The sequence below is a fragment of the Castor canadensis genome, chromosome 4, assembly GCF_047511655.1.
Source record: "Castor canadensis chromosome 4, mCasCan1.hap1v2, whole genome shotgun sequence".
NCBI classification, from domain to species: Eukaryota; Metazoa; Chordata; class Mammalia; order Rodentia; family Castoridae; genus Castor; species Castor canadensis.
In genome coordinates this window covers 33610149-33631482 of record NC_133389.1, presented here as the reverse complement: position 1 = coordinate 33631482, position 21334 = coordinate 33610149, and the positions used below count along the sequence as shown (strand labels likewise).

Sequence of the window (21334 nt, the reverse complement as noted above, 5' to 3'; positions counted from 1 at the left end):
AAAAGAGATAAGGGTAATAATATAACTGAAAGAAAGTAAGAATTTTTTAATGGAAGAATGGTTCTTTTAAGATACACTTTAGAGCACGTGCTTGTTTCTTTACAATTGGTTAAAATTTCTCTCTTTTTTTTTTTTCAAAACTTACTATATTATAATCTAGGATGGTGACGAATCTTCCCCAATTTTAACAAGCTTTGAGTTAGTGAAAGTTCCTGATCCTCAGATGTCTATGGTAAGTTATTGTGCACATTTTTTATAAAAGTAGTTTTCTCCAGACTGTTGATTCAGACCTGCATGATATACTTTTCTTTAAAAAGAGCAATATGTAACTACCTCGATTATCTATTTGGAATCAGGTTCGGATGGAATGTTTACAAGGAGCATTGACATCCTAAAAATAAGGTCAGGATAATATGGGATTCGGCAAACAGTTTATTTGGATTGCTGAAAGAGCTAGGGAAGGTAGTCATTAAAGTGAGGACTTCTCAAAACAGGTTATTATAAATGTCATCATATAGAAGATAGAATTGTGTAACTAGGATCCTACAGTTTGGAGTAATGGATGGAAATTTTAGGGAGATTAACTTTGTTGTTAAATGAAGAGGATTAATGTAGCTATTAGAAATACTAGAGAACAGGATAATATATAAAGAATTCTTAACATTTGAAGGGCAAAGACCCCATAGCTAATTAAAATTGGGAAAAAGACATAAACAGACAATTTGTACATGCAGTCAACCAATAAAATAGATATATTTAAAAACAAAAAAATAGATAAAAATAAGTATAAAGTTAAATATACATCCACACATACGGGTATATTATATATGTGCATGCATATGTAGATAGTCTTAAAGCATGATAATATGGTTAAAATTAATGACTTTGGTCATGGGAAGAACAGGTATTTTATACATTCAAGCATTTGGATCACTATCCCTACCTTCAGTAACTGAGAGTTTGACTAACTACTAAGATGATAGAACAGGTATATCATAAGGTTTTAAGTATCTTATAGGAGAAGAAAATGCTTTCATTTGGGTTTCCAGGTAGATTTTAGAGTGAAGGGGAGATATTTGATAGAGAATGTGAAAAACCTTGAATATGTGTAGAGTGCAAGGTAGATGTTCTAAGAAACTGGAATAGTATGTGTGTTAGGGTACCACAGTGGAGCTGTAGTCATGCATAGTTTCCCAGTCTTGAAATAGGTACCTGTTTTTTAAAAGATACATAGGTAACTAAAGTGGTAGTGGAATAAAATATTAGATATTATGAAATAGTTTTAAGTATTACTTACCAGCTATTGAAATTTCCTTTGATGAAGTTTACATTTTTAATATTTTAAAATAATTTATAGGAGAATTTAGTTGAGAGCAAGCACCACAAGCTTGCCCGGAGTTTAAGAAGTGGACCTTCTGACCACGATCTCAAGCCCAATGCTGCTACAAGAGATCAGCTAAATGTAAGAGAATTTAGGAAATGTAAATATAAAAATAATTAAATGGAAAAATAATTAAACAATTAAATAAATGATATGATGTAATTAGTCTTAAAAGTGATTTAAGCCCACATTTTTTCCATGTTTGATGAACACGCCATAATTTTAACAATTTCACATGTCTAAAGTTTTGTTTTTTGGGTTTTTTTGTTTGCCTGTTCATAATCATTTTGGAAAACTATTAATAAATAACAAATTTGTTAAAGCTTTGGGGACAGTAGTAGAAATAGCATGTACTTTCCCACTGTAGTCATATTAGAAACTGGCCATAAGACATTAACTGAGAGGACTTGATATGTACACATGTATTGTTATTTGTACAGAATTGACAGTAGTAGAGCGTGTTTTATTTATTCTTTATTTGTGGTGGAGGACATGTCTGTTTTGGTTTTAGTTAAATTAAATAAGCTCTGTATTTACAAACTTTTGTATATAAAGATGAGATGGCTTTCTCATCTTTTTTTCCCCTTATATTCTTTTTGTGTAGATGAGTACAGCACATTTAAGTCTTACTTGGCTCTATGTACCTTCTCCTTTTTTTTTTATATTAATTGTGATATAGAAATATTTAACAAATTAATGAAGAAATTTAAAAAATACAGAAATATATGGGAAGAATATATTTGACAAATGTAGCTTTTTTTTTTTTTGTCTTTGTTTTAGATTATTGTGAGTTATCCACCAACCAAGCAACTTACATATGAAGAACAAGATCTTGTCTGGAAGTTTAGATATTATCTTACTAACCAAGAAAAAGTGAGTTTCTTGAATGTTTTTATATATCTTATTTATCTATAAACTTTGTTACTAGTGACCAAGATTAGTTAAAACTGCAAGGGAAATATAGTTGTTGTCAACTTTAAAAATGTTGCAGAGAAATATATATGGTACTCATTTAAAAAAATTTAAATTGTGTGTACATAAAGACACATGTTCTGTTTGTTGACTCATGGAGAATGGCTGAATGAGTTTTGAAGTCAGAAAGACTTGTTTTCATTTTCTCGTACTATAACTTGTACCAGTTAGTTAGGGTAAGGCAGATTATTTTATTCATTACTACTCTAATGGAGGCAACTTTTCTTTACAGGTAAGATAATATAGGTGATTCACCTAGTGGAGTGCCTTGTTCATAGTAGGTGCAGAGTAAATGTTGATTTTTTTTTCCCCCCTTGGTCACTAGGAAAGCACCTATTAAAAGAAATGCAGAATTCTGGAGAAGATGTAGCTAGAGGGAGAGTATGAGGAATATAATTTGAAATATGGAAATTGAGTTGTTTGAGTGGCATACAGTTTGGCATTCAGGGTAGAGGTGAGAACTAGCCATGTGCTTTCCTAATGAAGTCATAGAGTGGGTCAAGTTTCTGGAAAGAGATAATTATAATGAAGTCATCAGCATTGGACTTTAGTCTGAAGACGTAGTCAAGTTTTGAATCTTAAATATACCTCCCGAGAAGCATTTTGACTATAATCATAATGCTTCACCTATCTAAGCTTTAGTTCCTCACATTTAATATGAGATAATTATATGAATAGTGAATTTCATGTCTCTTTGAGTTCTCAAAATAGCCTGTACAGTCTTAGGCCAGAGGTCCCAATATTAACTCTTAAAGTATAAAAATGATAACTAGCATTTATTAAACTGCTACTGTGTGCCAGAGCACTTTAAAATTTCACACCCAGCTCTCACTATATATGTGTTATGTCACTGTTCTATAGATGAAGAAACTTGAGCCTTAGTGAGATTAAAAAACCTTGGCAGAAACATAAAGCTTATGAAGTCCTCTTGTTATGGTCATGCTTATAAGTTAGAAGAGAAGGGAGTCAGTGAAGATATGGAAAAGAGAACATTTACAACAATCATGCACATGCTTTAGCAGAAATTCTGAAATGCAGTAAGGGTAGAGCCGAGAAGGATTAGGAAAATTAATGTCTGTCCGAAATCTATTGTCTGATTGTGGGAGTATGAAGTAATATGCTTTATAATCTCATGAGATTGTTTTAAATTGTTTTTCTGAATAAATTGTCCTTTAGTTTCTAAAGTAAAGGTAAAAATGCAGCTACAGCTCATTATAACTCTTTAGCATTTATTGATACCTTGGGAAATTCTTTGTAGATGACTCATATTTATTCTCCCTGATATCCACGATAAGAATAAGAGGAATTTCAAATTTACTATAGTTTCTGAGTGTTATTCTCTTTATCATTGAACAAAAGGAAATACTCATCAGCAGAAACATAGGTTTGTGATTTTGTGTTCTATAAAGATTGAGTTAGTATCAAGATACTCCATTAAATGAAGAATAACCTTGGTCACAAATTGCATCTTGAATGCAGCACGGTGTCATCTAATTTACCCAGCAGGGTATTGAATTAAACCTGTTAGAATGTATAAGTTTAAGAAGCATACAATAGATTTACAGAGCAGAACTTCCTTAGATAGAAAGGTTTATAAGAAAAATTGTTTGTTTAAACAAGTAGTCACTTCCCACTGAAATTCAATTACTTCTAGACATGTGCAAAAGAAATAAAATGCTCAAGTGATATAAAGTATATGACAAGTTTCATTTAACTACTTGATTTCAAGTTTTTGAAAGGTGGGTGATGAAACTTCAATTCTCAGGACATATTATAGGATTCTTAGGATCATTAGTGTAGAGTGAACAATATTTTTTAATGTTGGTGAAGCATTTTTGAGTAAACCAAATATATATTGTCCTTGAAGTGACCAGACAAATTACTTACACAGCCACATTTGTATTGCTGTAATAATTTAAAATGGGTTTTGTAGAAAACAAATACCCCCATACTTCATTCCTTAATTCATTTACACAAAAAAATTCTTTCAGTGTCACATTCTCTGAAATTGTGATTTAGGTTATTTGGCATTTGGGCCTTTAGGCTGTGAAACTTTCCTAGAGACAAGGTGGAACTCAGAACAGAAATTGGAGGAAATTGGTTCTTAGCAAGTTATACTTTTTTATTATTATTAAATTGGGTGTATCTAACCTATTTTTTCTAAATGGCCTGTCTAAAGTATCTTTTATGAAAATTCTCTAGTCTGCACTTGATGTTGCTGTTATTTTAATAAGACAATTTAAATTTATGGACTGTTTTTCAGTTTGTGGTCCATATCAGATAGGAAGTGACTCATTTTTGTGAATCCAAAATGTGAATATTGTAATTTTTCATTCTTTTTCTTGGAGGGATTGGGGTTTGAACTCAGGGCTTCACACTTAAGAAGCAGGTGGTCTGCCATTGAGCCACACCTGCTGTCTGAATATTGTAATTTTTCAATGCTAGATTTTACAATGTTGTTTCTTTTTAAAAAAAGTCAATTAAAAATAATTTGTATTAATTCCATATCTTTTGATTCTGCTTGTGGAAAAAGCAATAGGAATCAGACATTGTGAAGATAATAGTAATGCACTGCATGTCCTTCTGAGACTGCTTCTGATTCAGTGACATCATGACAGTAATCTTATTTGTGTCACCTAACTAGAAGTTGATGGTGAACCATTACAGAAATGAATTTAGTTTAGCAAGTATTTATTATCAGCTCTTGGCCTAGTATTCTACAAGGCCATGGGCTTTAAAGTGTCATGTCCACATATTACATGAAATTGTTGTAGGCAAAGGATGTTTACACACAGTCGAAATGGGGAAGTGTGAGATAGTAATTGATTAAGGGTCACTGTTTATCTAAAGGTAATTACTTTAATAGATAAATGAAGGCTTTCTGTGGTTTGAGAGAGATTTCACAGAGGAAGGAGTGGACTTAAGTTTGAGTGTATTCTGGTAGCATTATTTAATTGGTGATTATTTTTCATGGGGCAAATAAGCATGACTAAGGCAGGCAATGCTCAGGAAACAGAATAATTTGTATGAAAGGTTATTTAAAGAAAGGATGGTATCAGATTAGTTGGACCTTGATTCTACTTTGGGGGATTAGATTTCTTTGGCATCAGGAAACAAGTAAAGCACAAAAGTGTGTCTTAACAAGCAGTATTTTAAGGAAGATGAACTCAGGAACATTGGAGCAGAGCTGAAAATAAAAAAAAAAAAGAGACATAATTAGGAGGGCATGTTTTGATTTATAGAGCAATGTTGGAGGACAAGAAGTGGGAGGAATGTGTACAAATAAGTTGACTCAGAAACAAGTCCTAGGGGTTAGACCTGAGTGCCTAAAATGAAGATATATTATATATGCACATGGAGGGAGTAGGGTGAGGAGATGTTTTTGTCTTTGAGTATTTTGAGTTGAAAGTATTGGAAGAGTAGTAAAGTAGAAATTTCCAATAATTAAGAAAATTTTAATTTTAGCATTGATGTGATTGTGATTCAATGAATAGGAGATAGCAGATGAATTTAAGATCAGGAGACAGATTAACAAAATATTTATTATTAATATAAAATGCAATAAGGGTGGGAAGGTTAACTTTTGATACTAGATTGAACATGAGAAATGGTGTAACAACATCTGATGAGAAAGTAATGTTTGTTAAGTATTTATTATATTCCACCTTCAATTACTATTCAATATTTTCCCACAACCCAAGAGATATGTCTCTTAACAGTTAAATAACATGTTCTAGGTGACTTAGCTAATGTGGTTGGAACCAGGAATTATGATTTTTAACCCAGACACTCTGGCTCTGAAATCTTTACTCTATTTGGAAACTCTAGGGGTAAAATTGCATTTAAATCCTTTATTCTTACTTTACACAGATCAGTGAAAAAGGTTTAAAACATAAAGGTTTATTGTTATCATCATTATTGGTACCTCCAAATTCTTATATTTTCTTTCTCATTCTTCCCTATCTCTTCTTCATTCTGTTGTCTCTTGATTTACATCTGTAACATTTAGCATTATAAAATTGTGATTTTTTTTGTACGGTACCTTGAGTTACTTGGGAGCAGTATGCTGTATAAATCTTAATAGATCTATAAATCTGAGAATCTAGGAGTTAGGTTGTTTCAGTTATGGAATCAAGTACATTGGCACATTGGCGTGCTGCAAGATTTGCTTATAATTACATCCCACACATTTCTATTAAGACTGCTTATGTACTGTGAAATGGAGAAGCTTTCACTGTACTTACTTAAGAAGTATTTCTTTGTTTCCACATTCAGCCTAAAAATGTGTTTTAGATGTGAAAAAAAATAAATGCATGGACTAGCTTAGTAGGGCCATCTGTGCTGTATATGGAGCGAGGAAGCATTGTACAAAACTCTGTGTGGGAGGCACTGAGGAAAGGGACAGCTATCCTTGGAGAACTCCAGACAGAGATAAAAATGCCTGTCAAATCATCTGACAGTTAGAAAATTCCTGAAAACTTCCTAGAAGAGTTGAGTTTTTGATAAGCTACTCTTAAAGAATGATACCAGTGTTTTGGTGAACAGAGGGAAAGCCTATAGGCGGGATTAGAGAATCATGTATAAATATATTAACTTGACTTAAGCATAGAAAGATAGTGGGTGTTTACTGACATAGTGGATTGTAGTGAGAATTTACTCATTGATTCATTTCTTATAAACTAGAGTGACCTTGAAGCCACTGAAACCACATTATTTGGGTATGGCATTCATCTTCAAATATTAGAAGGGCTAACCATTTGGTATGGGATTAAGTCTGTTTTCATTCTCACCAGTGAATGAAATTGACCATTGGGAAGAAGTTACTTTAAGATATTTTTGTCTTTTAGTTAACTATAGCTAAAAAACAAAGCAAAAATGATTTATCTTTAAACAGAATGATTACTTTGGAAGTTAGTCACTAGAATTAAATATTGGCTCTCTGGCAAGAATGTCATAGGTAAATTTATTCTGATGATAGGTTTGTGCTAAGATCACTTCTAATTTTGAGCTTCTGGGAAATTTTAATGACATAACTTAGAAGAGAAACTAGTATTGAGGCTCTTTGGTTGTTTGTCAAACTCTAGATGTGTGATGTAATAATCAGGAGAAGGAGAAATTTAGGAAGAATTGCTACAAATAATTGACAGGAATTGGGACTGGATTTAGAAGACCAATATTGCTATAGTAAAGGCTCTGACTAGCATAGGTTTAGCTATTTAGGGAAAGAATGGTAGTGCCTTATTAGTAAGACGGCACCATCTGGTGGGAAAAACAGGTCTGATTCTGGATTCTAGGTGTAGCTTATCCACAATGTTGAAGTGACGGGTATGCCATTTAACATTGCTGAGGTTATATATGATTTGAACAGTGGAATAAAGACTCAACATAGAGCCTTTTTTCCTAATTAATTTAGTAAAAAGGGGGAATGGGCATGAAGGTTCATTTTGTATCATATTAAACAGAAATTGTATTTTGTTGTTCAAGTGACTATTTACTTGAGAACCTGGTTAGTTTACTAATTAAAAGATTTTACTTGGGCAGAGTAAAAAGTTATCCTTATTTAAGAGATAATTCATAGACAAATTTTCATATAGAAGAATAAAAAGAAAATGTTTTGTGTTCTGTCATGAAAATATTTCCAGGAAGGAGACCTAGCAGTAGGGGCTGCACTGTATAGAAAACAAGTGTGTGTCTTTCTTAAAAGAATATTTATTATTTATGCAAACATGAGTTAGATTTGCAAGGTAATCTAGTTAACTCACAGTCTTTTGAAAATTTCAGTATTTTGCCTATCTTAAAAATGTAAACTTCCAGAAAGATGTTGTACAGTCAACTGAATCAGAGTATTCGTTGCTGCTTCTGAACTTGCTATTCCAATATTTTTTGATTGTCATTTCTTTTTAAAATAGCTACTTCTCACAGAGACATACTTATTCCTGTTTCAGTGCTCATGTGTGAGTATGTAGGAAAACAGATGCTGGGGAGATGATTGAGAGTGAGGTTAGTGGTGGGAATTTTCTAACCCTATTCATCTGCAATATTTTGTGACTCACTGTTCATATTATAAAGTTAAGATTGTCTCCAAGGCATCTTATATCATGAGATACACCTCAACTATATCCATGTGTTGAGATGTGAAGTATTTTAAAATAATAAAAACAAAAACATTTAAAAATTCATTGTGCTCTCTCAACTTTTTTAGCCTGGAAAATGTATGTTACAGGGCACGTGCTTTTGTGCATGTGGTGTATCACCTGCAGTGCTTCTCTAGGACCATATGCATGACTTTGTTTAGTGTTGCGTAAGGAGTCTACCATCCACTCTATGACTCTGCCATCAGGACCAAGTGGACCTCTGACTTGTCATCCTTAACCTTTCCTACCCCGGACAATGGCATGTTGTTTCTAATTGTAAAATCTCTGATTTTAGGCTTTGACAAAATTCTTGAAGTGTGTTAATTGGGATCTACCTCAGGAGGCCAAACAAGCATTGGAACTTCTGGGAAAATGGAAACCAATGGATGTAGAGGATTCCTTGGAGCTGTTGTCCTCTCATTTTACCAATCCAACAGTGAGGCGTTATGCTGTGGCTCGGTTGCGACAGGCTGATGATGAGGTACCTTATTATTTGTTATCCTGTTTGACTAGGTATGTTTAACATATACCTTGTTTAAAACTAGAGCCTAATTATACACTGTGTTGGGGGGAGGGGGGAGGGGAGGGAGAGGAGGAAAGATGGGGTGGATGAACAAGCACAAGAGAGATTTTTAGAAGGGAAGAGGATATACTAGGTGTGTTTTCAGAAGTAAAATTAAAATATTCCTCTAAGGACTCCTGTGAAATGAAAATTTACTTCCTGATCTGTTACGTGATAGGACAACCTCTCCCAGGACATTTACCTGGCAGCAGAGCTTGTATTGCTCTGTCTGGAAAAAGGAATTCTAATGAAAAATGGTTTAATGCAGCAACAACTAGGGAATAATTCAGATCCCCTCTATCAGTCATTATATAGCAAGCCACAATTAATTGTAGCCTTGCAAAGTCCTTGGGGCCTTTAAAGCACAGAGATGCATGGTCATCTTACTCTTTTTCAAATCCCTTTAAAATTTCAGCTGCTGGCATTTATGTGTACATGTAATTTTCCGATGTGGTTTTGAATCCTCTGTGTAGCAAAGACTGCAAACTTAATGCTGAATATTCATATGCAGGTGAGGCCATCAGGGAAGGAAAAACACTAGTTGACACAGTACACTGCTGGATTATGAGTTTCAGTAATGCCTAATGATGAATTGCTAATCCAGCAATTCCTGTACCTTGTTTCTTTCCTCTTAATTTTATAGGGTAAATGTGTTCTCAAATATAACCTTGTAGTTTACACTACCCAGTAGAGCAGTAACTCTTCTTGATCCTGGCTATATATTTGTATATAGGAATAATGATCCCATGGAACAACTACTATAAATGATTTTAAAAAGTAGGTGATAACATTTTGAATTAGGGGTGACATCTGAATTTCAAGAAGCATTTACAAAAGTTGATACTCATCTCGTATAAATGGGATTGTAGATTTGTGCCACCACATCTGACTTATTTGTTAAGGTGAGGTCTCGCAAACTTTCTGCCTGGACTGGCCTTGAACGTCTGTTTTTCTGATCTCTACCTCCTGAGTAGCTGGATTACAATACAAGCATGAGCTATTTAGGAATTTTTTAAAAGTCGTATTATAGTTTCTGTTGTATTGCCCCCAAACTGGGAAATTCTGCATTAGAGTTTAATGAGTGGCATTTGGGATAGACATTGAAGGGAGTGCTGAATTTTCATAGATAAAATTTGTATTCCAAGTGGAGAGAGCAGTATGAGTAAACTCAAGAAGATTAGAAAATACAGGAGGAACAGAAAACATTTCTGTTTGAAAAGAGCTTGGCATATATTTAGCTATTTGGGAGTCAAAATTAGAATAATTGACTGAAACTGCCAGTATGAAGAGTTATTCTTAGTTCAGTAAAAACGGAATTGTGCTGTTTTGAATAAATTTAAGGTGGACTTCGCATTTGCACTCTGAATCCTTACAATTAACTTGCTGTTGAGAAAAATGGGATCACTATTTCCATAAAATTTCATGGTTCTTGGGAAATTTTTATTGTTTTTTTTTGTTTTTGTTTTTGTTTTACTCAACTTCTTGTAGCCTTCGTGCTTGGAGGAATTTTGTGTTTTTCAAGATGTGACTATATATAGTGAAAAAGCAGACTTTATACTTAATATCTACTCATTTTTGTACAAATAAGAAAAGTATAATTGGAATGTAAAATCCCAAATCATCAACAAATCAGACTGAAAAGAGGAGCATTTTCTGAATTTCCCCTTTCTGGGGAACATTGCAGCCCTTTCTATAATTAGGGGAGCACAGAGGTGACACATTCCGCAGCATTGGTAGTGAAGGCCAGCAGTGACACCTTCAAAGGAGACTTCTCATTAAGCATACTGATTAATTTTTTTCTCATGTAATATACTGTTTTTCTTAGGTAATTGTAGAAATTGGTCACCATAAATTTCAAGTATGTTAAAAAATGGATTTTAGAAACAGAACACTATAGAAGTGCTTCAGTAGATTCATGTGTGTGTGTGTGTGTGTGTGTGTGTGTGTGTGTTGCCAGGGATTGAATCCAGGGCCTCTTGTGTGTTAGGCAAGTGCTCAGTCACTGAGGGACACTCCCAACCTCACAGTCACTTGAATTCCCTCGATGCTGACATGGACATGTTTGAATAATGATTAATATGCCAGTTGGCCAGGTGCCAATGGCTCATGCCTGTAATCCTAGCTACTCAGGAGGCGGAGAAGAGGATCGTGTTTCGAAGCCAGCCTTGGCAAAATAGTTCATGAGACCCTACCTCGAAAAAACTTTCCCAAACAGGGCTGGTAGAGTGGCTCAAGGTGAAGGCCCTGAAGTTCGAAGCCCCAGTACCACAAAAATAAGTAAATATATAACTTTATTTTATATGATGAAATAATTAGTATCACTCTTTGTGTTTGCCTAATAATAAAAATTTCTATTATGTTCATGTAAGACACAATTTATGAAAAAAATTGTGATATTAAGTAAGAACAAATAGCTTTCTAGGCAAGTAGTCTGTGTCTTCATGCAGTTTATAAAATAGTGGAGAAGACAAAGAATAAATAAGGAGGTAATTATAAATAGGAAATTTTCACTGGAGATTTAACCTGGTTGTGGGTTTACAGGGAAGGTTGAAGTTGAATTAGTAGCTTCAAAATAATCAAATCATAAGTTTTGTGGAGCTAACTAGGCGAGTGATAACTGGAACTGGAAGGTAATACTTTTGAACATCTTTGCTTTTTGCCAAGTTTTTTCAGTTTTTAATTATTTTTAAAAGTAAATTTGTTAACATTTCCTTAGCAGTGCTTAAGAAGAGCTAAGAATTCTATAGAGTAATGTGGGACAAATTTCCATCCTAAATTTAAACTTAGAGCCTTTTTATATTCAGAGTAAACTTAGAAAAGTAAATGCTGTATTATTGGCACCATTTTAATTTTAGTTTATCGTATTTATTTTCAGTTGTTTCCTCAGGCCTCTTTTGTTAGTTGGCAAAAGTAAATATTTCCCTAGCCAGGACTGTTAAAACATCTGTTTTCTAGTATCTTCTGTTTATGAAGCACTTCTTTTCTATAACATGAGCACTCAAGAATAAAAGATTTTTTTTTTTCAAAAAAAAATACCTTTGTATTTTTCAAATACAAAGGTCCTGAAACAGAAAACCTTTGAAAATTTGAAAACCTTTGAAAATTTGGAGTTTCTTATATAGTAATCTTCAACATAGAATTCATTTATATTATCTGCAGAAAAAAAGATGTTTCTTTAATTTCTTAATTTTACCTGAAACATCTCAGTCCCCCTCCCTGCCCTGTTGTTGTTTTTTCTTTCATATAAATCATTGACCACTGTGTGCTAGACAGTCTTCAGTAACTTTCTTCTATAAAAGGATTTAATGCTCATGACTCTTTCCATTGTGTTCATTTTATAAATAAGGACTCTGTGAGCACCAAGAGATAAAGTAACATGTCAAAGATAACATAGCTGAAAAGTAATAGATAAAAGTAAAACGTTAACTTGACGTTTAGGAATAAATTATGTTTGTAACCATTTTGTTTTTGATTTTCTAGCATTAACTACTTTTTATTTGTTTTTTAGGATTTGTTGATGTACTTATTACAGCTGGTCCAGGCTCTCAAATATGAAAATTTTGATGACATAAAGAATGGACTGGAACCTACCAAGAAGGATAGCCAGGGTTCAGTGTCAGAGAATGTGTCAAATTCTGGAATAAATTCTGCAGAAATAGATAGGTATGGATATCCAGGAGAATGTATTTTCAAATTGATAGTTTTCTCCTTTTCATATTGTCATCTGTCTTTTCCCCTAGATGTACCAAACCCTACCTACCTCTGCTAATTTTGAGGTTTTTATCAGTGACTATGCCACATACACTCACAGAGCACAAATTACTGTATTAGAGAGCAGTGTTTTATAGACTACTGAGTCAGAATACTTAAGTTAAAATTACAACTCTGCCACTTACTAGCTGTGCAAAATTTTTAAGTTACTTTTTTTTTTGTTAGGTGTTGTACTGGGGATTGAACTGAGCTTCGTACATGCTAGACAAATATTCTACCACTTGAACAATCACCCAACCCCAGCTCAGGTTACATATTCTTTATGTGGTCCCACTCTCATCTTAGAAATGAGTGTAGCACCAAAAAAAAGAGTATAGCAATAGTAACCAGTGTTTAAGGATTGTGTAAGGATAACTATTTAAGACTTGTAAAGCATTTAACGCCTAGTGCTTAGTGTTGTAATTATTCTTGTTAAAATAAAGGACAGGGTAGGTTAGTAGGCTAAAATAGTTTAATAAGCAGGGTTTTTTTTTATAATTAATGTTTTACCTCATTAGCAGTTATACTAAATCAAAACTTACTATTTGAATTAAAAGTTACCTGTTAACAATAATAATTGGTAAGTCCCAACTGTGTACCTGACCCTGTACCAAGTGTTTCAAATATGTTGTCTCCTTAATCAATCTCAAAGGTTGGTATTTATATCCATAATTTAGAGATAAAGATCATAATGAAAAGTTTGGTAAATTGCCTAGTTGGTGTTATATCTTGCAAATATTAGTTGACAAAAAAGCCCATATTCTTCTACTTTGGTATTTTCTTTACATTAAATCTTGACATAAATAGGAACTTCTGAGTGAAAAATCTGATGCTTGGTGGCTTAAAACAGTTTTGTGAAGATTAGGAGGTAGTTAATGACAAAATCTGATGTAGAATTCAGATTTCCTGAATCCAGTCATTTCACTCATCATGTAAGCCCACCATTGAATTTCTGAGTTTTTCTTTATGATTATGATAATGCTATATGTTCTGTATATATTTAGAGAACTAGAAAATGGGAAAGTACCATTTTAGCTTTTCTTGACTATTTCATATTTTTCTATTTTTTTATTCCTTTGTTTTTATCTTTTAGAGACAAAAGTCTCAATATATAACCCAGGATGCCCTCCCTCAAACTTGTGATCCTCCTGCCTCAACCTCCTGAGTACTGGGATTACAGGTGTGCTACCATGCCCCAGCTCGTATTTCTTCACTTTTAAGAGAAGAGACCTCTTATATTTCCTGTCATGATACTTTTCAGGACTACATTCTCAAGCCTATTTATTTACCTTCTCCTTACTTATGCAGTCTGGAATGTTTTACTAGTAAGAATCTACTCAAAATTTTATGACAGGATGAAAATTATAATGCTGTATGCTCAAATTATGGTCTACTGGGCACTTAACTCTGTGATTTTTAAAAAGGTAAGGAAGAGGTGGGTGATCTTTTGGCCAGATATGATTGGGGAATACAGGTTTAATGTTATGTAAGTTTTTAGAAATAAATAGCAAAAACCCCACTATATTTCTTAAAGCCTGCACAAATATGTGAACTTTTGCATAAATCTCCAAGGGGCTAATACAATCTTTGGCCATGGAAAGTCTTTTCCCAGAACATCATGTGAGTGTAGTGTTTCACACATCACATTTTACAAAGTTGTTGCATTAACCATACACAGCCAAGATAAATTATGCTTTAAAAAAAAAAAGCATGGTTTCTGTTAGAGACAGTATTTTACATCACAGTGATCTTTCCTACTGAATTTCAGCTCTCAGATTATAACCAGCCCACTTCCTCCAGTGTCTTCCCCTCCTCCTGCATCTAAAGCAAAAGAAGTTTCAGATGGTGAAACTCTGGAGGTGAGTACAAAGCTTTTGAATCTTGTTTTTGGAGCGGTTCTACCAAATGAACATTTTATGTTGGTCTTAAAAACCTTGATTTTGATTAATAAACTAAATATTATAACTGTTAAATAACTTGTTTTATGATCCATATTTATTACTTTCCCACTCAGTATAATGTACCAGATAATCCTCAATTCAAGTAATTTTATTGGTGCTCTGGGCATATAAATGGGTTCATACGCAGTGTAAACATAAAGTAGGCTTAAATATTTTATTAGAGCAACTCAGAATATTTATTGTTAATGTGTTTATGAACATTGCTGTAATTGCTAGTATTTGTGATTACATTGTAGAAATGTGTGACTTTGATAGGATAGATAAAACACTACTAGAGGACTAAGAGTTTATATGTTTGACAAACAGCAGAGGCCAGTGTCCCTTCTTGGGGAATGAGTCAAAAAGAGGATGGCAGAAGATTGGGTCTGAGAGAACTAGAAGATCAGTCGTGTAGAGCTTGTGGGTCATTATACCAAATGAGTTTTACTTGGAGGATACTGAATTAGTTCATGTGGGTTTTTGACATGAAGTAGGGTAGCTTACTCTTCCCTGCCCCAAATAAAGTAATATTGTATGAACACTTGTCACCTTGAAGTTTATATTAAATCAAGCTGAATTACTACTGGCTTTTTTTTTTTCTTCTTGTTTTCGTGGTGCTGGTAATCAAAGATGTGAGACACATGCTTTACTACTGAGCTACATCCCCAGCCCTGAATCCCCTCTTTCTGTCACTACATGGGATACCAACGTTCTTTACTACTCCTTGACACCTGTTACTTCTTTCTTGGAGTTTTCACGGCTGGCCAAGTGTAATAAAAAAGATAAAAACTCCATTCTTGTTGCTTAAATATGATCATAAATACAAAGAGTTCTTGAAAAGGAGTTAGGTTGCTTCAGCTGTTGGGTACAACTTTGTATATAAGTCACCAAGCAAGGTTATTGTGTTAGTTCAAATCTTTCATACACTTTCCTGAAACTTTTTTCTACTTTATGAAAGAATTAGAGTAAAAATTCCCCTACTTCTTGGCTTTTAAATTTTTTTTAAAAGCCGCACTAGGGTTTGAAGTCAGGGCTTTATGCTTGTTAGGCAGGTCCTCTACCTGCCACAACCTCAGCCCCATAGTTTTAAAAATTTACTTCTTTTCTATTTATTTTCTGTGAATAAAATTTTATAGAAAAATCTTGGTGTCAAATGATACACACTTATTTTGTATTAAAACGTACATATTTAATATGTAAAAGGTAAATGTTCTGATGACATAATTCAAAAGATTAACATTAGGACTTGATTCTTCCAGTTGAACTCTTGTATTCAACTTTACATTATGGCTTTTTGGTTGAGGAGTTTCTTTTTTGCATTTTTGTTCACATTTTCATTGTAGGCATAAAATCTTTACAGTTGGGCATCTGATTCTTATTTAGCACAGCTAAAAGCTTTGACACATCTACCAAGTGATAACAACCTCTAATTTATTCTAGCTTACATTCTTAAGGATCTGTATTACACTGAAACTTCTCATCCATTGAACTTTAGTATTTGCTTCCCTCCGAAAATAGCATTTATCCCATGCATCACCATTTTAGTTATTCTTTTATTAGTACCTTCAGTTCCCTTGATAAAAATCTCAACTCTATTTCTATATGCCTGGATATTGTTAAAGAAAATGTATGACAACATACCAGTGTCGCTATGAATTCATGATCACAAGCCTTCAATGAGACTCAGTGCAGTATGCCATCTCACATTTCTCTAAGTGGGTTGATCTTCCTGCTTTGCAGTTTTTCACTTCTTTTTCATTTTGTTCTTCACGTTCTACCTCCCAATCTTCAGGTATCAGTTTTGCCTCATATTTCGTGGAAACCATAGAAGCCATTGGGTAAGAATGAGCTCAGTTTCCCATCACCAGATTTAAGACATAAATCCCTCCCCATCCTTCTTATACAAAAGAAATGGCTCTCTTTAAAGATATGCTGTTTTCTTTATACAAATATTAAAATGTTCATTAGTAATCCTCATCTTAAAAATTTCGTAAGAAGACTTTACTATAATACCAAATCCCTTAATTACAACACTTATTTACTTCCTTCCCTTCATTATCGAACTTCTCTAAATTAATAATTGATACACTGACTTTTCTTCCTTGCAGTCATTAAGCCACACCACTTTAGTTTTTGCTTACAACTTATTTTGCTGAGTTCATAAATGATTTTAATATGGTTGCATATACTTTTCAGTTCCTTTATTCAGCAAAGTAAATAGCTTCCCTTATAAAAAAAATCACTCTTCTCCTGGCTTAAGTGATACCATACAGCCCTTGTTTTCCTTTTTACCTCTGCCTGTTTCTTCTCAGGGTCCTTTGTCAGCAGTTTCTCTTCTGATTGAAATCTTAGTGTTCCTCAGAAAAGCATCCTAACTGATCTCAGGTCTATACTTTTCAGAGCAACCAGAATCTCACCCTTCTATAAGATCTTAGGCTGCTATAAGATCTTAGGCTGGGTATCTGTTGCTTTTCAAATAAAATCCATATTCAGCAGTGTGAGCTAATGTTCTCAGGTAATTTGATCTTTTGTCACCTGTCTACTTTAGTGTTCACTATATGTTAGCTACATTGGGCCCTCTTAACTTTTGGAACAAGCCAAGCTGAAGGCCCTATCATGTCATCTTTTCCTTACCTAAGTATGATGCCCTAATTGTTGACGTTTCTGACCTCCTCATTTAAATTATTGCTCTGGCCATTTCTTTAATATCATTCTCCTCTACCAGATATTAAGCTCCAAGCCAAGGAACTCTGCAAACTTCTTATGTGTATTTCCTGATTTATAATAAATTTTGGATGGGTAGGTGGATGGGTGGAGGGATAGATGGATGAAAATCTGAACCATGACATTAGATTAACAAATGAAAAGTGGTGGGCCACTGTAGGCTGTTGTAGGGCTATTCTTCCCTGCTAATGGTAATTTATGATATTTTTCTTTTAATTATTTCAGCAAGATCTATGTACCTTCTTAATATCAAGAGCCTGCAAAAATTCAACACTGGCTAATTATTTATACTGGTATGTAAAAATAATTTTTTATTTTTTTATCATTCTTAAGGGCTTTTTTCTCATGCTCTAAACATAAATATAATTTAAAATAAGATGTGGACAGTCATCAAAAGCCTAGGCCCAGTATTTACCTCACATTCCTTTACTGCTGCATTCATGGAAATGCTTGTTAGCATCACTGCTTTGCTTCTTTTTGCTAATTTTCCAAGAGCTAAGATATAATTGGGTAAGATAATGGGTCTTTTTCAGTTCGATTTGTTTGCCTTTTATGCTCTTTAAATAGTGTATGATACTGCGTAATTTTTCAGTTTAAATATGAACAAACTGAGGCCCAGGCATGCTGTGACTGAGCTTGGTAAACTCCATCCTAAGTCATTTATCTACCATTTTGCCACTTATAGGTATTTTCAGTGAACTTTTCTCATTTTATCCTGTGTAGTTACCTGGGACAATTAGAACTATCTCTGTTTCACATGAGAACAGAGTTCTGAGTTAGGTGAAGGAAAGAAACAAAGGCACAGATAAGCCTGCTGACTTTCTTCTGAGACACAGTTAATGTGAAGCATGGCTCCCTACCTGTTCCAGAATCCTAAAGGGTAGAAGATAAGTAGCTTAACCCACCTTAAGCAGCCTTTTAGCTTAAGTCACCTTTTATTAAAATGTTTTGATTTAATAAAAGAAGATACTGGGATTAAATACTAGATAAACGGGTCTTTTTTATCTAGTTTTCTACAGAAAAGGAAGGGCAGAGCCACTGGGCAAGCCCTACCTGCAGTCTTTTCCGTAGAATACTTAAACTAAATATCAATTTTTTAATTTCTTGACATACTTAGGTTTTTGAACTGTAGAAATGATCTCTGATCTGATCTTACTGCTTAACCTATAGCTTTATTTTAAATAATACAAATTAAAAGATACCCATTCTGAAAGCTCTTTATTTTTAATAATGAGGTATCTTGCTTTTCATGAGGAAATTAAACAAAACACTCTTCTTTTAGATGTATTGGAGAACCTGTCTTACAAGTTTAATCAAGCTAACTTTATTTTCCATTCCCTGTAGCCAAGAAATAGGTAACTAAATCAGAGCACTCTTTTAACAAATAGAGGTGCCCATTATTTACATAAGCAATATTTCTTTAAGCCTTTATGGGTCTCTTTACAACAAAGAAAAATCAATATCAGCAATCTTAACCAAATCCCCTTTGGAAGCTGTAATTTATCCCTCCTGCTGGCCTTACTAGTGGAAAGAAAAATAGTTCCCTGCTTCTGCTTTAACAGTTGAATGTAATAATCATAAAAGTACATTTCCCTCACACTAAATTTAAGTATGCTCTTGAAAATATATCCATAGAAAATTTTGACTGGTTGTTAATCACCATTTTTCCTTTGAAATGTTTACTTAGGAATTCTCATATTAACCAAATACCTATTTCCTTTTAATATACTTCTTGCTTCCTAGTGTTCTCTGTGTTCCAGTCTGAATTCTTATATTCACTAGTATTGAGGAAAATTATTTCCTCAGGAAAATCTAAGTACATATTTAAAAGCAAGTAGAGGGGAAAATGTGTAGGGCATGTTTTTAAGTTTTGAGTAAGTAATTCTAAGCTTAAGTATTTCAAAATAAAATTGTATATATTTTAATTTACCTTTTTATTCATTTACTTAGAATTCCTTTATAGATATTTCATTTTCTTGCAATATTCATGGAAAATTTTCTTTGGCTCAGTATTATGGTCTAAAACAGTCAGTATTGTTAAGAACTGTATGTATATATAATGATTATGTGGTGCTTTGAAATTATATATTCTTTGGATTTAACTATCGAACAGATGTCACTGTAAAATTTAAAATTAGTTTTGATAGACTCTTAGATCTCTTATTTCAAGTAGGAAGAGTTTTCAGAACTGAACAGGAGGCAACCTATTAGGTGAGCAGTTTCCAACAGGGCAACTGTCTGATCAGAAAGAATACTTCATTTTCTCTATAGATAATAAATGGAGTGCAGCCCCAGTTCCCAATCTTAAGAGCATTCCATCAAACTTACATTTGATTTGTGTTTTCCCACTACATATCTGATTCATTGAAGCAATAGCATGTGCTATGTCTATTCATTCTCCAAGGAATAATTGTTTTTTCCCATATTTATGGTTTGCATATTACATGTTCTGAAATCCTCATGGGAAGAAAAACTATTGATGTTGACTCTTGACTTTGGTAGACATTGCTTTTGTGAATATAGGATAACAATATAGTAAAAATAATTTCAAATAGCTGGTTTAAAATGAATGTCCTCTGACTATGAACAGAAAGTATAAGTATTAACTAAATGAAAGAATATAAATGCCCATCATGAAGATTACTCTATTATAACAAATACATTAAAATATAAATTTAGTTGCTGTTTCCTTGTCAACATTTTGGATTTCTTTTTTCATTTATTCCCTTTCCAGTGATTTAAACAGGAGTCTTGCTGTAGCTAAATCCTTAGGGGCCAATAGTTGTGCAGACAATCCCTTTAAAATGAGTAGTGTCAACTTTTTAAGCCAGAGAGGGGAGTTATAGTTTCCAATCTGTAAAATGTTGAGCATCAGAATCTATAAATCATTCCATTTTTTTATTTTTATGGTCATTCCAGTGTGTTGAAATTGAAAGTAAACTTTGGATGCTTTGACATGTTTTCTATAACTTTTAAGACCTTTCAAGGTAATAAAAGTTATTTACTTCACAAAATGAAATTGCCAGGAAAGACGGGTAGCCTACCGTTGTCATGTTAAAATGAGCACCTGTACAATTTTGTCTGCATTTCGACTTTACGATGATAGCCTTCAAGGGAATACTGTACTGTACTTCATAGAATCTAGTTTATAGTTGTGATCAGAGAATTCACAAATGAATCAAATCTGGGTCTTCTAGTCTTGATCTAACCTTGTCTTTCATATTTTGAGATGACACTATTATCTTTACGTTAGGTGGACTTTTTCTTTGCATCAGAACTTTGGCAAATAATTTGAAAGATGTTTGATATTTGATCCTTATCATGAAGATGGGCATACACCTTCAAACCTAGAAAATTGCTTTAGTCATAGTGCTTACTTTTTGGTCAAAACAACCTGAACATGGCCATAGGGCCTGTATATTGTAGCCATCTGTATGTTCATGTGTAAATGAGATTGCTACATAAATACACAGGAAAAGTACCTGAATATACAAAGGTAATGGAGACAGTCATGGACTTTTAGCCTATGAGATTGGATATGAATAAGATATTATTGATGGTTTTACAGTTTTGAACCATTGTCTTCTGTGCATTCTTAAGGGCTTGTCCTGAAATGGCCTAAATTTCTAGAATACCATGAATAGAAAATAGGAATTTATTTTAGCCCATTAATCTAGAAAAGAGTTGTCCAATAAAACTTTCCACCATGATGTGTAATTGATCTTCAATGCTATATGTACAGCTTCTGAGCACTTGTAATGTGGATAATGTGGTTGGAAAACTGAGTTTTATATCATTTTACTTTAATTTTAATTCAGATAGTCATGTCTAACGGCAGCTCTGTAAGTTCTAGAAAACATTCTTGTTTCAA

The 21334-nt window shown here is 33.5% G+C and overlaps 1 protein-coding gene across 14 annotated transcripts in view; it reads left to right on the top strand.

Annotated features, from left to right (window-relative positions):
* The window catches only part of Pik3c3 (phosphatidylinositol 3-kinase catalytic subunit type 3), a 333132-nt gene that overhangs the window by 45922 nt on the left and 265876 nt on the right, over positions 1-21334 (top strand). For all 14 annotated transcript variants that reach the window (XR_012447049.1, XR_012447050.1, XR_012447051.1 and 11 more), the window contains exons 7-13: positions 161-232; positions 1358-1462; positions 2162-2254; positions 8783-8968; positions 12558-12712; positions 14568-14658; positions 17689-17756. Coding sequence is in view for 9 of the 14 variants with exons in the window: in XM_074069908.1 (XP_073926009.1) it covers positions 161-232; positions 1358-1462; positions 2162-2254; positions 8783-8968; positions 12558-12712; positions 14568-14658; positions 17689-17756 (770 nt within the window). In the remaining 5 variants the exon portion in view is untranslated. The remainder of the gene's footprint in view (positions 1-160; positions 233-1357; positions 1463-2161; positions 2255-8782; positions 8969-12557; positions 12713-14567; positions 14659-17688; positions 17757-21334) is intronic.